A 17,827-nucleotide genomic window follows, 5' to 3' on the forward strand; every position below is an offset into this window, starting at 1 on the left:
GCTGCTCTGAAGCGACTGGAAGCGATTGATGCTACGCAGCGCCCAAAAGCAAGTCTCGACCGGTTAGAATCACTACGCGAGCGGTGCGCAACGCGGTTCTTCTTTCAATTGCGTATTTACTCGAATCCGTTGGAATTATGGTTGAAGTATTGGCGACGAGTGGTACGAAATCGAAACAGCAACACCACGGCATGCAACATGCGGGGAAAAAAATGGAAACGAATATCAAAATTCGACTCACACGTACCGCATTGCGACCTTCGAATGCAGCGGGATCGTTGCCAGAACTATATACGTAACCGGGATCCTTGGCAAATTGAAATACTACGACTGTCTCTGGCAACCACCTTATTCCGAATAGAAATTTACTTATCCATATCCATATTGCACATTTTTTTATTTCAAAAGCAGTAAACACATAATGCAATTACTTCTGTCGCACGAAAATTCAGTCTTTGGTTTCTTGGTCTTTGGCAACTCATCATCAAGATGGCTACTCGATCGGTTGTCAAATGTTTATCGTGACGTCACAGAGCCCGCCAAAATATCGTAGTGAACATCGTCCTAATGAAATCGAGATCGTCGAATCGAACCATTGAATGTATCGAAAGTTAGTGATTTTTTTTTCTAAAAAAACTTATGGCAGCGACATCTGTCATCTAGTTTTAAAAGCGTATTCTTAGGTGTTTTTCGCGCGGAAACGTCAAAGATATGCATGTAACTGTGCCATGTGACTTGTTGCACAAAATTAGGCCCTCGAAATTGGTCATAGGATACACTTACTTGTACGAAACAGAAAAAAATGCCGGACATTAATTTGAATGGTATCATCGTTACTTTCCCTTTTGAACCGTATGACGTGCAAAAAAGATACATGGAGAAAGTAATCGAATGTTTACAGAATGCGAAACATGGAGTGCTGGAGTCTCCAACAGGTATAATGGATTTGGTCAGCTTTTTTATAGTTATTAACATAAACTATCTTTTAATAAAATACTGAGAATGTTTTCAGGAACTGGAAAAACTTTGTGCCTCTTATGCTCTTCACTTAGTTGGCTCTTAGTCAAAAAGGCGCAGCTTCAATCTGAGGCTCTAATGGGACCAATTGAGAAGCCAGCTTTCGGAGGTGAATTTTTTGAAGGGCTGACAAAAACCCTAGAGAAAGCAGCTGGGAAGTTGGATCAGTCGACAAACTTCAGCTGGGGAATGCCAAAAATAATTTATGCCTCAAGAACGCATTCGCAGTTATCGCAGGCTATGCAAGAACTCAAAAAAACTTCTTACAAACACGTTAAAGTTGCTGTAATAGGCTCAAGGGATCAGCTTTGCATTCATCCCGAAGTTTCCAAAGAAACTAACAGTGCAACGAAAATTCACATGTGTCAGTCAAAAGTCAAATCTCGAACTTGTCACTATTACAATAATGTCGATGCTAGGTAAATGTCCATGAAACTAGTCGATAATTTTTATGCGGATACATCAAACCAGGAAATATTTATACATTTTAATATTACTTCTAATATACCAGCTTTATTTTTTCTGTGTCTCACTATCCAGGAAATTGGATCCTATTTTTGGCCAAGAAATTCTTGATATCGAAGATTTGGTAAAAACTGGACAGAAGTTGAGATGTTGCCCATATTTTTTATCCAAAGAACTAAAGCAGTCGGCAGATATCACTTTCATGCCCTACAATTACATTCTGGATCCAAAAACAAGGAAAGCGCAAGGCCTTGAGTTACAGAACAATATTCTTCTCTTGGATGAAGCTCACAATGTTGAAAAGACTTGCGAAGAATCTGCTTCCCTGCAAGTAAAGGATTGAAATACCTAATCATTTTCAGATACATATCAATATGTCTGCAAAAAAATTCCACCGCTGACATCGAACCTGACTTTTTGTTTTATTTTGATTTTAACCAGTGAAATATTTTACATATAGATAAGCAGTACAGATATAGCTATTTGTATAGATGAGATCACCACAGTGATGAAAGATGTGGCGGATGAGGCATCTTCAAGTGAACCTGCTTTCGATACTGCTAGTGGATCGCAGAAAGACTTTACTCCAGAAGATCTGTGTATTTTAAAGGCAATGTTTTTGGAGTTCGAAAAGGCAATCGATAGTATAGAAATTAAAAAGAAAGACGAGGGTGAGACTTTTCCTGGGGGATACATTTTTGAGCTCCTTGAAAAAGCTGAGGTGTGTATATAGAAGGATCATAATCAATTCAAGAAAAAGATTTCTGCTTCACCGTCTCACTTTTTACTCTTACAATTTTTCCACATTCTGGATTTATTTTCATTTCATTACAGTTGACCCAGGGCAAAGAGACTTTGGTAATTGATAAACTGGATAAAATTGTACTTTATTTATCAACAACCAGCACCTCTCCATTTTCAAGAAAAGGAAATGGCTTACAAAAATTCAATGACTTGCTGCGAGTAGTTTTTAGTGGTGGCCAGGCATCGCCGCTCTACAGAGATCGAGTTAAACGATGTTACAAGGTGCATGTTATGCCAGAGGAAGTAAAGAAAGGTCGAAAGAACGATGGTTGGGATGCCTTAAAAACAACCTCAAAAACTGAGGGAAAAATCATTAGCTACTGGTGTTTCAGTCCTGGTTTTGGGTAAACAAAACTAAATATATTCAATATAAATCGATTATCACCGTTAAACATTCAAGCTGTTATACTTATTATCTTACCAAATACAGAATGCAACAAATAGTAGAACAAGGAATACGTTCTATTGTTTTAACAAGTGGCACCCTGTCCCCATTAAAACCGCTCATCTCCGAACTGGCCATACCAATTGGCGTGCAGCTTGAAAATCCCCATATAGTCACTGGTCGTCAAGTATGTGTCGGCGTGTTGAGTAATGGCCCTGATGGACACCCTCTGAATTCATCATTCAATACACGGTACTTGTTTCCATTTTTTTCTGCTTGTAGAAATAATGAAGCCATAACAAAATCGATCTAAGAATCACCATTGGATGAAATTTTCAGCAATGATCCAAAATACATTGCATCTCTTGGACGTACCATCTACAACTTCAGCTGCTTAATACCGCACGGTATGCTGGTCTTCTTTCCATCGTACCCGATTTTAAAGAAGTGCCAAGAGGAATGGCAAAATTCTGGCTTATGGACAAAGATATGTGAACGAAAGGTGAGATGAAATTTCTGAAATGTAACGCATAGCAATCATAAAGCGAAATAAATATAAATATATAACATTACACGTAATGTGTACGTAACTATAGCACAACAAATATTTATTGTTCTTTCAGCCAATTTATGTTGAAAGTCAATTAAAACATGTTTTTATAAATACTATGAACGAGTATTATGAAAAAATTCAAGACCCATCATGCAAAGGTGCCATTTTTATGGCTGTTTGCAGAGGTAAAGTCAGTGAAGGCTTAGACTTTGCAGATATGAATGGTCGTGCTGTTTTAGTAACAGGCCTCCCGTTTCCACCATTGAAAGATCCACGAGTTATTCTGAAGCAAAAATACTTGGAAGAAACTAGAAGCAGAGATAAAGAGGTAGAATGACTCTGAAATAGTATTGCACTTAAATAAAACTTAGCTCAAGTCATTATAATGTCTTAATTTCTAGTCACTAACAGGACAACAATGGTACCAGCTTGAAGCATCTCGAGCAGTAAATCAAGCTATTGGCCGAGTCATACGGCATAAAAATGATTATGGTGCGATTATCCTCTGTGACTGTCGGTTTGAAAACCCTGGATACAGAAAACAATTGTCAGCTTGGTTGCAGCCTCACATCAAAAAGTTCACTAACTTTGGAATGATCACGAAAGACTTGAGAGAATTCTTCAGAGCAGCAGAGCGTGATGTATTTATCTGTAAATTATAAAATGGACAACATTGTATCATTTAAAATCCCTATTATTTATTTGCATACGTACTTATTTCATTTACACTGCTTACAGCTACCACAGCCAAATATAAAGGTAGCAGCTACTATGAGTAGCCCGGATTTTTTTCCACGAACTAGTGATGGTGCGTTTGGTGAAACTCACTCTCGAATTGTAAATCCTGGTATAAAACAAGACAGAAGTGTTCCATCTGTGGTTATTGATGATTTTAGTATCGATAAATACACAGAAACTAAACCAACGAAGTGGCCGATCACTGAAGAAAACGAAAAAGACATTTTTAAATTGCTAGAAACAAAATCAAAGCCTGTAATAGATTTCAGCAATTGCAAATTAAAAACGGATTGGACTAGATGTGAGCTGACAAAGGATGTTGAACAGCCAATTGCAAAAAAGAGAAAAATTCATGTTGTAGGAGTAAAACTTGATGCATTACCCCAGCCGTCAACGTCTGTTGAGTCGCCTTCAGCAAACATTGAGGTGCAGACGCATACAAAAAATGGTACTGCATTAAAAAAAGCAGCATCCAGTGAAAAAAAAGAAATTGGCACGGTATACTTGAAAGAAGTGCGTAAAAATAATTAAACGAATTATTAAAACTTACATTCTTAAAGTTGATGCTATCAATTCAAGATTTGCGGCAGCAAATTGCTTGCAAGTACCTGTAGTCCAATGGGTACTATTTTATTCCTTTTTCTATTTCGTGGTACAATATCAAATCTAACATTTGTTTGTAGGTCAAACGATCGCTGACGAAAGAGAACTATAAGATATTTTCAGTAATGATTCAAAACTATACAAAAAATGCTGATTACGACCAGCTCTTGAAAACATTGGAATTTCTTTTCCCAAAGACGAATAATCTACGGCACTTATTTAAGGGTAAACATTATTTACTTTAGTCATTTGTACTCAGTCGATATTTCTTTCTCAATCATAGAATTGCGAAACAATTAATTTTATTTTTATTTCAGGTTTCAGGAGTTTTTTAAAGAAACAACATATTAGTGACTTCGATAGTCATATTAGGCTTCTGGAGAGGTTAGAATTATAAACCAAATTAATCCGTGATTCCTAATGAATATCTATTTATATGTGATTTGTAAGTAATTGCTATGTAATTAATGTATTAAGTGTTACGTGCAATCATGCAAACTAACTCAATAAATTCACCATTTATTTTTACAAATCCGGCTATCATTAATTAATGAATCATCAATTGTTCTTTATGAATATTTATTATTTTTATTCATTCATAGGTACAAAAATTGTGAATTACTTCATAATTCATGATTATTCAAAGTGCTACTTTCGAGTGTTTGTTCCACAACTGTTCCTGTCCGTAATACAATATAATCATATATTCTAATTTTACGCTTTCAGTTATGAACGTACACACAAATATTGTGTAAGAATCCATCAATTGTCGGCTAGCACTTGTTATGCAATTCACAATTTAGACGATGGGCAGACTAAAAAAATGCCTGCATACAATGTGTAGGCTAGTATCCATCTGTTCTATTTTAGGAACTACAGCTTACATTAATTAATTTGAAATTCTGTATATTTTCTAATACTTTTCACGTAAACGTATTTCTGTATCTTGTAAATTTTTTAAATCAGTACCGCAAATGGTTCAGATATATATTTAAAGATATAATTCCAGTAAAGTGTATATATAATTATATATATATATATATATATATATATATTAATGCGTGCGTATTATTAACAGTTAGTAAATGAATTCATTAAAATTTACAATCACCGTGCTCTTTCGTTCTTTCCTCCCCTATATGTTGCAAAATTCGAAATTTATCCAAAATTTTTACGACTAACAAGTACTATTTAAAATGAACTCAATATTCCAAGAGTTTCGCTTGCATAAAATTGATTATTAGTGTAAATATCCATTTCAAATGACAAGGCACGTCAAATTTGCTTTTGCTGTTTTCCATTCCTCTTTCTAGTATTTTCTTGGATTACAGTTCACGCGTTTACAGTTTTCATCGAAAATATATCTACGTGTTTTTTGGGGTACTACTGTCAGTGAAAATGTTACACGAACGTTAATTCGGATGTAGTGTTCCCAGCATTCTACAGCCAAATATTTTCGAAATCAGCCGCCTTCTGTTCAAATTCTAGTAACATACGTCTTAACATATGTGTGAACGAATTCCTAAGTCAAAGCTACACATGCTTCTCTGAATCTACTCAGTATTCATGGGAGTCGCAGCATTTTCGCCAGTAATTGCCGTGGTCACGATATCAAGATAATATTCGCCAAATACACTGCGATTATGGGATACAATGATCAAAAACTGCGCTGCAATACCAGCTAGTTCTTCCTGAAGAGACGATAGCCCTGGAGGTATCTGCTGCGGACCTGCCGTTTGTGATTGTATGATTTTTTGTAGAAATTGTCGGATTCTTATGTCTGAAAAGAGAATTTCATTTGATTAAATCGAAAATACTCAAAGATAATAGAATATTATTATTCGAGCATGTCGCAATATTGAATCTACGATAAATTGAAGATACTTACTGACAAGATTTCGAATCTTGTGATCAGGCTTGGCAATTTCTAATATCTGAGCACTGAGAAGAGACTCCAGCTCTGGAGACAATTCTGAAGCACCAATTTCCTTCAGTGTTTCCTTGACATCGGCTGTAACTTGCAGTACAATGTTGACCATCACAGTTGCCAGCTCCCTGAAATAAAAAATGTTGAGAAACTAAATCAGACAAAGTTAACGCTCCAAAATTTGATAATCATGAAAGCTTGTAAAATTTTCTAGCAATTCTAAAATCATAAGGGATTAATCGCAAATAGTGTTTGAACCTACTCGTTGGAATGAACGGATTCCAAAAGCACGGCGAGATGCTGTTTCATGCTATTCTTAAAACTCGTAACCCCTTGAAGGGGGGCACCAATAGTGCTGTTAGTTACCAGCAACACTGATCCTGCTATGCATAATCTACAGGTTCGATCGCGTAATTCTACCAATCGCCCTTGGTCCATCATCAGCGTCTATGATAGGAATAAGAAACAGTATAGTACATGTAGAATGTTACTAAATTCATCTTGCACAGTTATATAATGAACAATAAGCTTAAGTACCTCTGCATCTGGATTGAATTTCCATTCTAAGAGGTCTAAGTACGCCTCAGTTAGTAAGCTGTGTGTAATTTGACGAACTGCATTGATATCCGTGGAAGATGTGGTCAATTTTTCCATATCCAAATTTCGGAGCAGCCATTTTCTCGTTAACTGGAGACCATCTTCATTGACTTTCAAAAACTCAGCAAATTTCTTTTTTTCATATTCAACACTAGATGCAACGATCTCAGGTCTTATCAAAGTTATCGTGAAGTTTGCCATGTCAAGCTTCATCAACTGCAAAGTTTCCAAAATTCCCCTAAATGTCTCAATAACATCGGTCGATGTTGCTAGCTCTGCAATCTTTTCATCCCTGACTGGTGCGCACAATTTTGCCATAATGGAGATAATAAAGTTAGCGTAATGATGGAAATCTAAAATTCCCTGCTCTGCCTGCTGTTTAATTAAATCAATGTCCAGGACCTCGTTAATGTTTTCTCGTATCTTCGTATGCCGAGGCAATAGGAGTTCTTCCAAAGCCTGAGGAGGTAAATCAGGGCCTTTTAATATTGACACACTTATGCAAATTCTATTCAGACCTATTTGAAAACTGATAACTGGGAAATTTGAATTACCGTTTTTATTTCACCAAGAAGAGTTAATGCTTGATTATAATTTGGTGGATCCTCGGACAACTCTTGGGCTAACAGCTGCCAGAATATGTTATGCATTGTTTCTTTAACTTTTTTTTGAAAGCTGTCACTTGGTGGATCCAGCGTTTCCAATTTGAAATTTTTATCAAGAGCGATTTCGTGCGCTAGGGCCATATTGGTCATACCATTTGCTGCCTTCATTATTTCTTCAAAGGACACAAATTTCGGAGGAGATGCCCCGGTTAGGCCTCCAAGCATAAAGTTTTGTACCTGCGAACTATTTTGAAGAAAAAATTTTTGAGTTTTCTTTTTAAATGATTTGGTTAAAAACTTGTACACTACGCACTAGAATTTTAAATTGATAAACTCACTGTTGCGTGTTCTTGTTTTCAGCTGATCTTTGATTGTCCACTCGAGTTTCTACTGGCGCGCTAGCCTGGTTATTATTACATTTTTGCTCCTCTTCATTTTTCATTTTATCACCTCTGTAACAGAAAGTCTGAGATTTATTAAAGTTCAGAATTAAGTTTAGACACACAACAGTTCAAGGGTTTTGAATATATATTAATTGCATGAATTATTTGATTTCTATTAAAATTTGCACCAATTAAGTGTCGAAGATATATCGCAGTAATTGCTTTAAGTACTGACCGCCAAAGAAAAGCAGGGATTAAACTAAAGAATATCCTCGAGCCTGGCAATTTGCGATTGAACAAGAGACAACAGATCGTAATTCCCCATACCACACCAGCACTGCGTAAAACTTTATACCTGCAGTACAAATAGGGCAATAAATTACAATCTTACCGAAAGGCAATCTAGAATTAATCAAATTCAAATGAGTCACAGTCAAATCTATGGTAAATATTCCATTAAAACGGACAATCTTTACTCTAATGTTAGGACTAGTAAAGAATTTTCAATTGCGATAGACTTAATAAATCCGGGGTCTGAGGATAAATTTTTCACTTATTGACACACCTGTCTAACATTGTTCTATCAAACTTTAAAATTCAAATTGAAAGACAAAATACTTGGAAATTAGAAGCAACGCGGTTTGAAGTAAAATTCGACCACTAGCTGAATGCTCTAACAGCTGTAGCCAAAGAGGTCAGACGCTATCTATAAAAAGAACTTCATTTGGTGCAAGACAGTATGGAAACACACAGCCACTTTCCACAGTGTTTATTTTGTTCCTTGTGATCGCTAATTCCTATTTCCAATTTGTCGGTCAGACATTAAAACTGTTTGCATAAATTTATTTAATTTATTCACTAGCTTAAGTGTGTATAAATAATGGTAACACAATGATGATTTGCTCTGAATTAAACGAATGGGGATAGAAAAGATTTTCCTTAAATAAGATATGGAAATTGTTATTTATTTTTTAATACAATGAATATTAACATGCAATCACTTAATCAATAATCAATGTAGAATTGACGACTTTTTTCTTTTTTCTTTGTAACACGGACAACAGAAGTTTAGCAGGCAAAGATAACACTTTGTAAACCCATGTATATAACAAGTATGAGGATGTATTGATTTGTTTGTAAACACGAAAAGTAAATCTTGAGGTTACATTTTTAATAACATTCATGATGAGATGTAGTTTTAACTGGGATCAAAAAGCACGAAAAAAAGTGTAAATTTTAGATAAGTACCGAAATAATGATGCGTCATTGAAATTATTCTAGAAAATTCCATCACAATTTAATGCAGTACCTATATCACTACTAACTGCGTATCGGCAGGTGAATGACACATCGTTCAAATGATTCATTCACCTTGAAAGGATTCAACGAAAAAAAAGTAAAAATTATAGTAACATCGGCATTGTACCTTTACTGCAGATTGTTCGAAAAATATTTGAAATAATGGCGTAGTCTATATGGGTATAAAACACTTTTAATTTACTGGAATTCAGAAACAAACACAAATTACAAGTTAAAAATGGTTAATTACGTCCGGAACAGCTGTGATACTGTTTACAACTTTGAAGCCTGCTACGAGTGCTACGGGCTCGTGTGACTGCTGTGAAGTGCAGCGAAGGCGACTGGAGTCTGATGGAGAAAAGTGAAGTTGGCCAATATTTATTGACAGCACCAGCCTGCAGCAGCCGACAAGCAGACGACACCCACCTGCGCAACTCCTTTGTCTTTCACTCGTGGCAACTCGTTGATTTTCATTTTTATATTCTCCCAAAATGGGTACGAGAACGTCTGGCAGCTTGGACCGTTGTAGTTTTCCTTGAATTTATTTTTCCTCTTCCTTGGGAAGTCGACCCTCAATCTCCATAAAGTCTGTTCCTGTATAATACGAGATCCTCTAATATAGATCCTCGAGTTGAACGTGGTCAAGCCATTAACACATGGGCCTCAGTAAACAGTAAACGTAAAGTTGCTGCGTACATTTTACGTGTGATGTGGCGTGGCGCAACTTTTACATGCTGCAAAATTGGAATTCTTCATTCCAGAAAAATGATACTGGGTAAATCTCAGAATCGATCACTATTCTTTTATATGTAATTATATTTTTGTCAACAAATTCACATTTTTCATATCTTAGGACAATTTCCACGGAAGTTGAGGGCAGTTAGAGTATTGCTCTCGAAAGATTGTTATGCACCAATTCAATGTCCTGAGCAGTGCAAAAGTACTTGTTTAATGGACGAATTGCCAGTTCCCTGTGGATCGTGGCAACAGAAGTTTGATACGAAGATGAGGCAGTCTAATAGAGCTTTAATGATCGGAGGAGGATTTTTCATATTCACTATAATAGCTGTACGAATGTCAATGCATCCCTGAAATCTCAACCTAAATTATGCCTTTTAATCATAAAAGTGTCACTCTAATTTCTATTTTCACAGATGCACAAATTCGGATACGTTCGAGGATACAATGTTCCGCTATTTTACTGACAAAGTATTGAGAAACGATTGGAACAAGATTGTTTCTGTAGCACTCCAATAAATCTCTTGAATTAGTCGATGTTCATTACGTTATTTGTTTTCAATCGTATTCTTTACATCTTGCAGGGATAAAACGCGATATCTAATCTATAAACAATGTTAACGTCATGTCCCGCAAGTTTTTTAAATTCTAGGATTCTCTGTCTAGGTTCGTTCGGTAAGACAGACCGCTGTCTAACTAAATTCGGAGCGAAAAAATACATGTTTAGTTTCTAGCGTGTTGGTCACAGGTGGCGGCATCAGAGGCACAAATCGAAAATTTACTGACTATAACCGGGATTATCGCCATATTGCCCTTAGAGTCTAGGGCCGCGCGCCCGTAGCACCAAAAGTAATTCGTGAAAATGTTAAGATACGGGTACGCGATCAAGAATTTATCAAAAATTACAAGAAAACCATGCCTGAGCTACGAGCAGATTCCTTTAAAATATATCGGTGAGTATAAAACGAGAAAATTATTTGATTGTCAAGTTAAAGTCTATCGAATAACTTCCGAAAACCTCATGCGGCACCGTGATGTTTTTCTAGACTATTCGAAGATTTTAACACGTATATTTAGTAGTTGATGATAAGCGAGTCCTAAAGTTGTACAAATAATCAGAAAGAAAATACGAATATTTTTAACTGTCCTCCTCTCGTTCAGAAAACTTAGTATCGTGTCAGATTTTTTACTGATTTTCCTACACCTTGAACCACCCTGCGGCGATTATTTGACTTCAGTTAACCTACAATTCAAATATAATTTTCAGTAGATTTCGTGAGTAAGGCATCATTTTAGTTTCTAATTTTTTTTTGCACATAAAAAATTTCAGGTATTATAAGTGCCAGTCGAAACTACAGCGATGCCGGTGATAAGAAGCCGGGTAATCCTAACAGACCACCCGGCACTACGTTGAAAGCGGAAGAATGCATTCCTTCAAATCAGTCGAAATCGAAGGGATCATTTTCCTCAGATCCTGTTTGTCCAATCGATCCGAATGTTGAATGCCCTTTGAGTCCCAACCGGGATTGTGGTAAAAGGCCAGTACCATTCGAGGAAGATGGCAACCGCAAGAAGCAGCAACGGGTATGGATGCAATTGCTGACTGCTCTCTTCCTCACTGGAGCCACCATGTACATGGTAACTATATTGAGGAAGAAACTTTTCACTTTAGGAAAGTAAAGTTGCAATATTTATTTGAAGAAATTACAATTCTTAATGCTTTTGCAGGTGAATCGAATGGGCTGGTTGCAAACATCTGAAACGCTTCAAATACCGAAACAAAGTAAGACTAGAGTTGTGATAACTAATATTGCACATGTTATATCAAAATGAGCCAGTTTATTAACACTCAGTAAAATATGATTAGGCCTTAATGAAATGAATAAGTTTACTGAACTAGAAGGTAGAGATAAAAGTGTAGTACTTGTTATCTGCCACTCAAATTTTATTATTGGACTATGGAGTAGTTACTGCAATTTATATTTCTTTCTCCCAGAGAAGAAGAAAAAAGCAGAGAGAAAGAAAGTTAAGATTCCAGCTGTCTCTTCAGAAATAGTAACAGAAATTCCTTACCTCTTGATCGGGGGAGGAACAGCTGCTTTCTCAGCATTCAGGTCTATAAAATCAAGAGATCCCACAGCAAAGGTAGTTGATTCTACAGATTCTCATAAGAATTGGATTATTTTACACTATTCATTACTTTAGGTTCTGGTTGTAACGGAAGAAGGGGACCTCCCCTACATGAGGCCCCCGTTGTCCAAAGAGCTTTGGTATAACAAAGACAGAGAGACTACAGAGAAATTAAAATTCAAACAATGGAACGGGTCAGACCGAAGGTAGTCACAATATTATGATCCGGTGGATAATCTGAGCTTTAATGCGGTTTTTACCATGCAATTGACTAACTCACTCGTTTTCTCCCCAGCTTGTTCTATGAGCCTCCAGAATTTTACACTCCTGTTCCAGAATTAGCACAATCACATAAAGGAGGTATCGGCGTAGCTTTAGGATGGAAAGTTAGTCAAATTGACGTCGTTAATAGGACGGCAGTACTTGAAGATGGTCACAAAATAAAATATGAAAAATGTTTATTAGCCACTGGTGTGTTTACCTTTCGAAACAAATAATGCTATATACTAAGTATTCTATCGTGATATTTAATTCAATGAAAAATGAATTCTATAGGTGCCTCGCCCAAGAACCTTCCAATATTTGAAACTGCGGATGATGCAATTAAAAGTAAGATCGTACCATTCAGAACAATAGAAGACTTCCTCAAGCTAGAGGAGAGCATTCGTGATTCAGCAGTACAGAATATAGTTATTGTTGGTGGAGGATTCCTTGGTTCCGAAGTTGCGTGTTCTTTGGTCAGAAACTGTAAGTGTTACTCTGCACCTTCGTTGCACAACTCAGTTATCAACCATTTTTTAGTTGATTGGTGCTACAGATTATCTAATGAAAGGAAAAAAATTCAAATGGACTCAAATATGTGTGAATAATCCTGGCAGGTATCGTGAAAATGCTCTGGTGACTGAGTTTTGAATTTTGCAGTAAATCCAGACCAAAAAAAAGTTCATCAGATCTTTAAAGAAAAATACATAATGGCTCAAGTGCTGCCTGAATACTTGAGTGAATGGACTACGACCAAAGCAATGCTCGAAGGAGTGAGATGTATGCCTGAAACTGAGGTGGCAGATGTCGAAATGAAGGGTGGGCACTTGAAACTAATTTTAACAGATGGATCCAAAGTGAGTAAATCCTTAATTTACAAAATGAAGGGAATAATGACTAAAGATTTATATTTTTGTAACTGGGAATTTCTGTGTTTGTAATTAACAGATTGACGCAGATCAAGTTATCGTAGCAGTTGGTGCGCAAGCGAATACCCAATTAGCTCAATCTTCTAATCTTGAAATTGACGCAAAAGTTGGTGGTTATCTTGTTAATGCTGAATTAGAAGCAAGGAGCGATTTATGGGTCGCAGGGGATGCAGCTTGTTTCTATGACGTGAGATTGGGCAGAAGGCGAGTTGAGCATCACGATCACGCTGTTATATCTGGAAGATTAGCAGGCGAAAATATGACTGGCGCTGGTAGTTTAAGTTTTCTTTGTCCATAGATTTGATGCTTAATAACAGCAGAAATAGCGTTTACTGCAACTTATACCAATCAAATAGCAGTACTCATCGATTAACTTGTAGAGCATGAATCTATAAACTTGCGTCCTGTTTCAGGTAAACCCTACTTGCATCAGTCCATGTTCTGGTCAGATCTTGGACCTGAAATTGGTTACGAAGCAATAGGGATCGTTGACGCATCCTTACCAACAGTAGGGGTCTTTGCTAAGGCAACGGATCAAGACACCCCGCTTGCTGCTGTCACTGCATCCAACGAGGGTTTGAGATCAGTTAGTGAAGAGGTGAAAATATGCAGTTTGGTTTATCTTTGGTTTATCTCGAAATATCATACATCATGTTGCATTATGATTGTAAGCAATTTTTACTGTTCTTAGTTTAATTGTATATTCTTCCCGCAGCACAATTCACAGGGTAACAAATCGGCAGCAATTATACAAGCAACACCGGTATCCCAGAAGCACGCACCTGTAGAAGGGTTGAAGTCAGCAGAGTCTACGAAGAATGTCAAAAGTGACAAAAAAGACAGTAAATTATGTGAAGACAAGGGAGAAAATAAAGTAGAGAACCCCCGTGACGACTTTGGAAAGGGAGTTATATTCTATCTACGCGATGACGTCGTAGTTGGCATTGTCTTGTGGAACATATTCAATCGCATGTCCATTGCTCGACAGGTAGGCTATTACTTTCATGGATTTCTATGCTCATTTTCCAGTGGGTATGATATATCTGGGATCTGATAAAACGAATGATTAACTCTCCAGGTTTTGGCTAGTGGAACAAGGTACGACGATCTGAACGAGGTAGCTAAACTGTTTAGCATTCACGAAGACTGATAGCACTGAAGTTGCATTTACCATCGAATCACTGTTTGTAAATATTCGTGTTACTTGCTATCTAGTTCTTGTATGTATTTTACACCCTGTACTAAGGTACGATCTCTAATGATTTGACAGATAAACTTTAGGAAACATAAAATATTGTAGATATCATTTCTCTTAGAATCAGGAAGTTAGTGTTTTATCCGAAACCCGGGTAATTGTCACATTTTCTCGCAATCGTACAAAGTCTATGTGCATTTATATTACAATAAATATATAAATATCGAACGCTAAATTATGCACATTGTTAGAAAATAAAGGACATCATTGATGGTGAATACGGATGATAGTTTTTATTCACCGTTAAGTAAATATTCTGGTTTTAATTGTTTAGTGACTCTCATCACCTGCAAAAACTATGCAGTAGTAACAGTAATCAACATACATTTTATTGTAATTTCCTGCGTACACTGTGCTTAATTAAATGATTGTCATATTAAAGTATTGTGCTTATTGCAGTACTTGTTATTACTTCTGGAAGAAGTTCGGTCTTGGTAGATAGATAGGAAATCATGTAACTAACGCTGCCTCTTGGTATGTAAGCAGGGGCAAAGTCATATTGCGATACCGTTTCGATAAAAGATCCATCAATTGTAAATGATTTCCAGATCGATAGTCAGTTAAATCCTGTAACATTGAAATCATATGTACGGTAAAATTACTGTAATTTTTGAAAACTCTCGTTGCTTTAAGCTACGAGAATAATTTTACGCACCATATGTTCTGGCCACATTTTTCCAGCAGTTACATCTTCTAAAAGTTGGTTTTGACTGTAGTGCAACAACGATGTACAGTAATACAATGGATAGTCAGCTGGATACAAAATACAAATGGTTAGCAAATGTATGATTTCGCACCATGGTAGTATCCTCCAGAAACATTGAGATATGATTTCATCACAAATAATCCACCAGTCTGTACCGCAGTTGTTCTGTGAAATTTGACAGACACATATTATTTTTAAGAAAAATTCCGGGTCTGAGTTTTGAAAAATCCACTATGTAAAGACAAAAACCTTTAAAGCGTATTTGATGCTAGGCAATTCATTTGCAACGATATTTTCCAGGAGATGTGAGAATGTGGTTTGAAAGTTTACAGGTAAATTCTGTTCACGACTCACAGCTTTTCCTAGCATAGGCCAAATGTACATAATCGATGGGAATTGAACTATTTGCGTGATGAAAGTTTTACACCTTGAAAAGTATACAACTCATTAGGAAAGTGATATAAAATTGGTTTTGATTTTTACATTAACTTTGGCAGGTCAGTGATGATCCATTAAAACTGAGCCACGTAACTTTCAAGCTACTGCAATGACGGTGAAGTTTTCAATCTGAGACCTGCCTATGATGAAATATGGTTTGCTAGAGTCACTTTTTATGGAAAGTACAAGGTCTTTAACAAATTGCGACAATTAGTTACAGAACTTTACTTCTGAAAAGCGTGATTCGCGGCCACCTGAGGCAACAAAATTAAAAATTGCGTATGCTCACCTGTCCATATCTCCATCACAAATAATAAAAACACTTGCAATGAACCAGTCAAATCCTTCAAAATTTTTTTTCCACCCGTAATACTTAATGAATCCGTGAACCTCTTTCAAGAAAATTTTCAAGTTTGTTTTCGCAAGTGACGTAACTTTCATAAGCCGATTTTGTTCTGCGTACAGCAAAGTTAATTCAATGCCGTAAACTTCTTGGGGCATCAGTGTGTCGTGATCATTATGCACTGGCCACTCGAAATGGTTTGTCAATTCTAATTCAGGAACTGCCTTTTGCATTTGATCAAGTAGATTAATCACGACGGAATGCTAAACATATTTGAAAAAATTTAACATCAGATCTGAAAAAGAGAAACTCTTATCTACTGAAATTTGATGCTTACTTGTATTGGTTCTTTACTAGAAATCTTATGAGCCTTCCTCGCTTGTGACACCCATCCATTATCTCTGAGTCCAGGCTTATTTTCTTGGAGAAATCTTCCTAATTCTGAATGTAAGGGTATGGTGGGGCAAAGTTTTTCCACATCAAATTTCACAGGAGGCGGTAATTTAGAAAACAATTCTGTCTGCTCTAGCACTTCTGTATCACCAATGAATTTACTTATAATGCAATAGGATTTCAAAAGTACTTTGTGGCGAAGGAAACCTGCCTCATCAATTGCATATATTGTTTTAAGTTCGCCATCGCTTTCTATCTCGATGATACACGTTTCTTGAAGATTGAGGAGTAGTTCCTTTACAAACAACAAAAGTTCACATTGATTTGTAGCATAAATCAAGCTGTAGATACTTTGGATTCTTTTATAATTTGTACCTGATAATTCAGTACGTGCTTCAAAAAAATATTTGCATCCAAGCTATCGAGGAAAACGTTCAGCGCCATAAGCGCAAGGCAGTGATATGGTGAATTAGAGTTTACAGAATGTTGTAATAATTCCCATAAATTACTGGGGTGACTGTCTTCGCTAGATGAAATTTCTTGACTTGTATCATCCAATAGAGCGATGAAGCCTGTAAAAAATTATTGAAAAATAGGTTTCTGCATAATTTGAATATTAATATAACGTAAGAGCTGATTAAACGTACACAAGCTGTTCAACGACAATAGTCTTAGGATGTGTAAAAACTCTTTTACAACACAATCTTCCCAAGGATCATGAAAATTGTGAGGATCTTCTAACTTTGTGCAAATATCAGTTAATACTTTTGATAAGAAGTGAGGGGCTAGGTCTCTCAAGATCGTAAAACCCACTGGCTCCAAAGCCGCAGTGGACAAAACAGCAACAACGTTATTACAGCTCCAAGACGACTTGAGTGGCTCTATTGAGCCTCGCAACAGTTCTTCAAAAACTGACTCCTCATGAGTCAATAACTGTAAAGCGAGAGGTAGAGAAACCACTTTAAGCAGCATAGTCTTAATTGCTCTGTAAAAGAAAAATGAAATGAAGGAAACATTATCTAAAATTAAGAGCAAATGATATTATCCTACCTATCGAGAGATTGCTTTTTCATTTCATTTTCCATTGAGTACTTATCCATTTTGTTGTACAGATGGGCGATTGCTGAATAAAATTCATCTTGTAAAATATATTTTACCACGTGACATACATCATAACACTCAAATAATCTTCCTATGAATTTAAGCAAATCAATCACATACTCTGTATTCATAATAGAAAGTGGTTGCCGCAACAAAT

The 17,827-nt window shown here is 36.4% G+C and overlaps 5 protein-coding genes across 8 annotated transcripts; 3 read left to right on the forward strand and 2 right to left on the reverse strand.

Annotated features, from left to right (window-relative positions):
• The first annotated feature begins 670 nt into the window (after window positions 1–670).
• Window positions 671–5,374, forward strand: LOC124185175 (regulator of telomere elongation helicase 1 homolog). Of its 2 annotated transcripts, XM_046575653.1 has the most exons (12): window positions 672–935; window positions 1,013–1,436; window positions 1,558–1,813; window positions 1,943–2,203; window positions 2,317–2,630; window positions 2,717–2,923; window positions 3,011–3,173; window positions 3,295–3,552; window positions 3,626–3,865; window positions 3,963–4,475; window positions 4,646–4,790; window positions 4,883–5,374. In XM_046575653.1, exons 1-12 carry the CDS (start codon window positions 803–805, stop codon window positions 4,960–4,962), a joined length of 2,994 nt encoding a protein of 997 aa, XP_046431609.1. In that variant the 5' UTR covers window positions 672–802; the 3' UTR covers window positions 4,963–5,374. The 2 variants fall into 2 exon arrangements, with proteins under 2 accessions (XP_046431610.1, XP_046431609.1); XM_046575654.1 differs by lacking the exon at window positions 4,646–4,790 and having other exon boundaries at window positions 671–935.
• Window positions 4,019–9,765, reverse strand: LOC124185179 (T-complex protein 11-like protein 1). Of its 3 annotated transcripts, XM_046575661.1 has the most exons (10): window positions 8,643–8,771; window positions 8,313–8,432; window positions 8,033–8,146; window positions 7,644–7,938; window positions 7,030–7,548; window positions 6,755–6,939; window positions 6,454–6,620; window positions 5,082–6,345; window positions 4,513–4,570; window positions 4,019–4,068 (listed from the first exon to the last, which is right to left on the reverse strand). In XM_046575661.1, exons 1-8 carry the CDS (start codon window positions 8,651–8,653, stop codon window positions 6,119–6,121), a joined length of 1,638 nt encoding a protein of 545 aa, XP_046431617.1. In that variant the 5' UTR covers window positions 8,654–8,771; the 3' UTR covers window positions 4,019–4,068; window positions 4,513–4,570; window positions 5,082–6,118. The 3 variants fall into 3 exon arrangements, with proteins under 3 accessions (XP_046431617.1, XP_046431619.1, XP_046431618.1); XM_046575663.1 differs by lacking the exons at window positions 8,313–8,432; window positions 8,643–8,771 and adding an exon at window positions 9,627–9,765; XM_046575662.1 differs by lacking the exons at window positions 8,313–8,432; window positions 8,643–8,771 and adding an exon at window positions 9,504–9,642.
• LOC124185185 lies at window positions 9,759–10,757 on the forward strand. Its single transcript, XM_046575671.1, has 4 exons — window positions 9,759–9,871; window positions 9,999–10,151; window positions 10,230–10,444; window positions 10,531–10,757. The coding sequence occupies exons 1-4, from the start codon at window positions 9,868–9,870 to the stop codon at window positions 10,579–10,581; spliced, it is 423 nt and encodes a 140-aa protein (XP_046431627.1). The 5' UTR covers window positions 9,759–9,867; the 3' UTR covers window positions 10,582–10,757.
• A 145-nt stretch (window positions 10,758–10,902) lies between these two features.
• LOC124185177 (apoptosis-inducing factor 1, mitochondrial) lies at window positions 10,903–17,718 on the forward strand. Its single transcript, XM_046575659.1, has 12 exons — window positions 10,903–11,067; window positions 11,445–11,752; window positions 11,843–11,897; window positions 12,111–12,259; window positions 12,320–12,450; window positions 12,540–12,715; window positions 12,800–12,991; window positions 13,166–13,362; window positions 13,454–13,706; window positions 13,848–14,032; window positions 14,150–14,422; window positions 14,513–17,718. Exons 1-12 carry the CDS (start codon window positions 10,977–10,979, stop codon window positions 14,582–14,584), a joined length of 2,082 nt encoding a protein of 693 aa, XP_046431615.1. The 5' UTR covers window positions 10,903–10,976; the 3' UTR covers window positions 14,585–17,718.
• LOC124185178 (protein broad-minded-like) lies at window positions 14,997–17,541 on the reverse strand. Its single transcript, XM_046575660.1, has 7 exons — window positions 17,217–17,541; window positions 16,945–17,141; window positions 16,514–16,864; window positions 16,123–16,439; window positions 15,645–15,822; window positions 15,345–15,560; window positions 14,997–15,256 (listed from the first exon to the last, which is right to left on the reverse strand). The coding sequence occupies exons 1-7, from the start codon at window positions 17,539–17,541 to the stop codon at window positions 15,140–15,142; spliced, it is 1,701 nt and encodes a 566-aa protein (XP_046431616.1). The 3' UTR covers window positions 14,997–15,139.
• Window positions 17,719–17,827: the final 109 nt, after the last annotated feature.

The sequence above is a fragment of the Neodiprion fabricii genome, chromosome 6 (assembly GCF_021155785.1).
Source record: "Neodiprion fabricii isolate iyNeoFabr1 chromosome 6, iyNeoFabr1.1, whole genome shotgun sequence".
Lineage (NCBI taxonomy): Eukaryota > Metazoa > Arthropoda > Insecta > Hymenoptera > Diprionidae > Neodiprion > Neodiprion fabricii.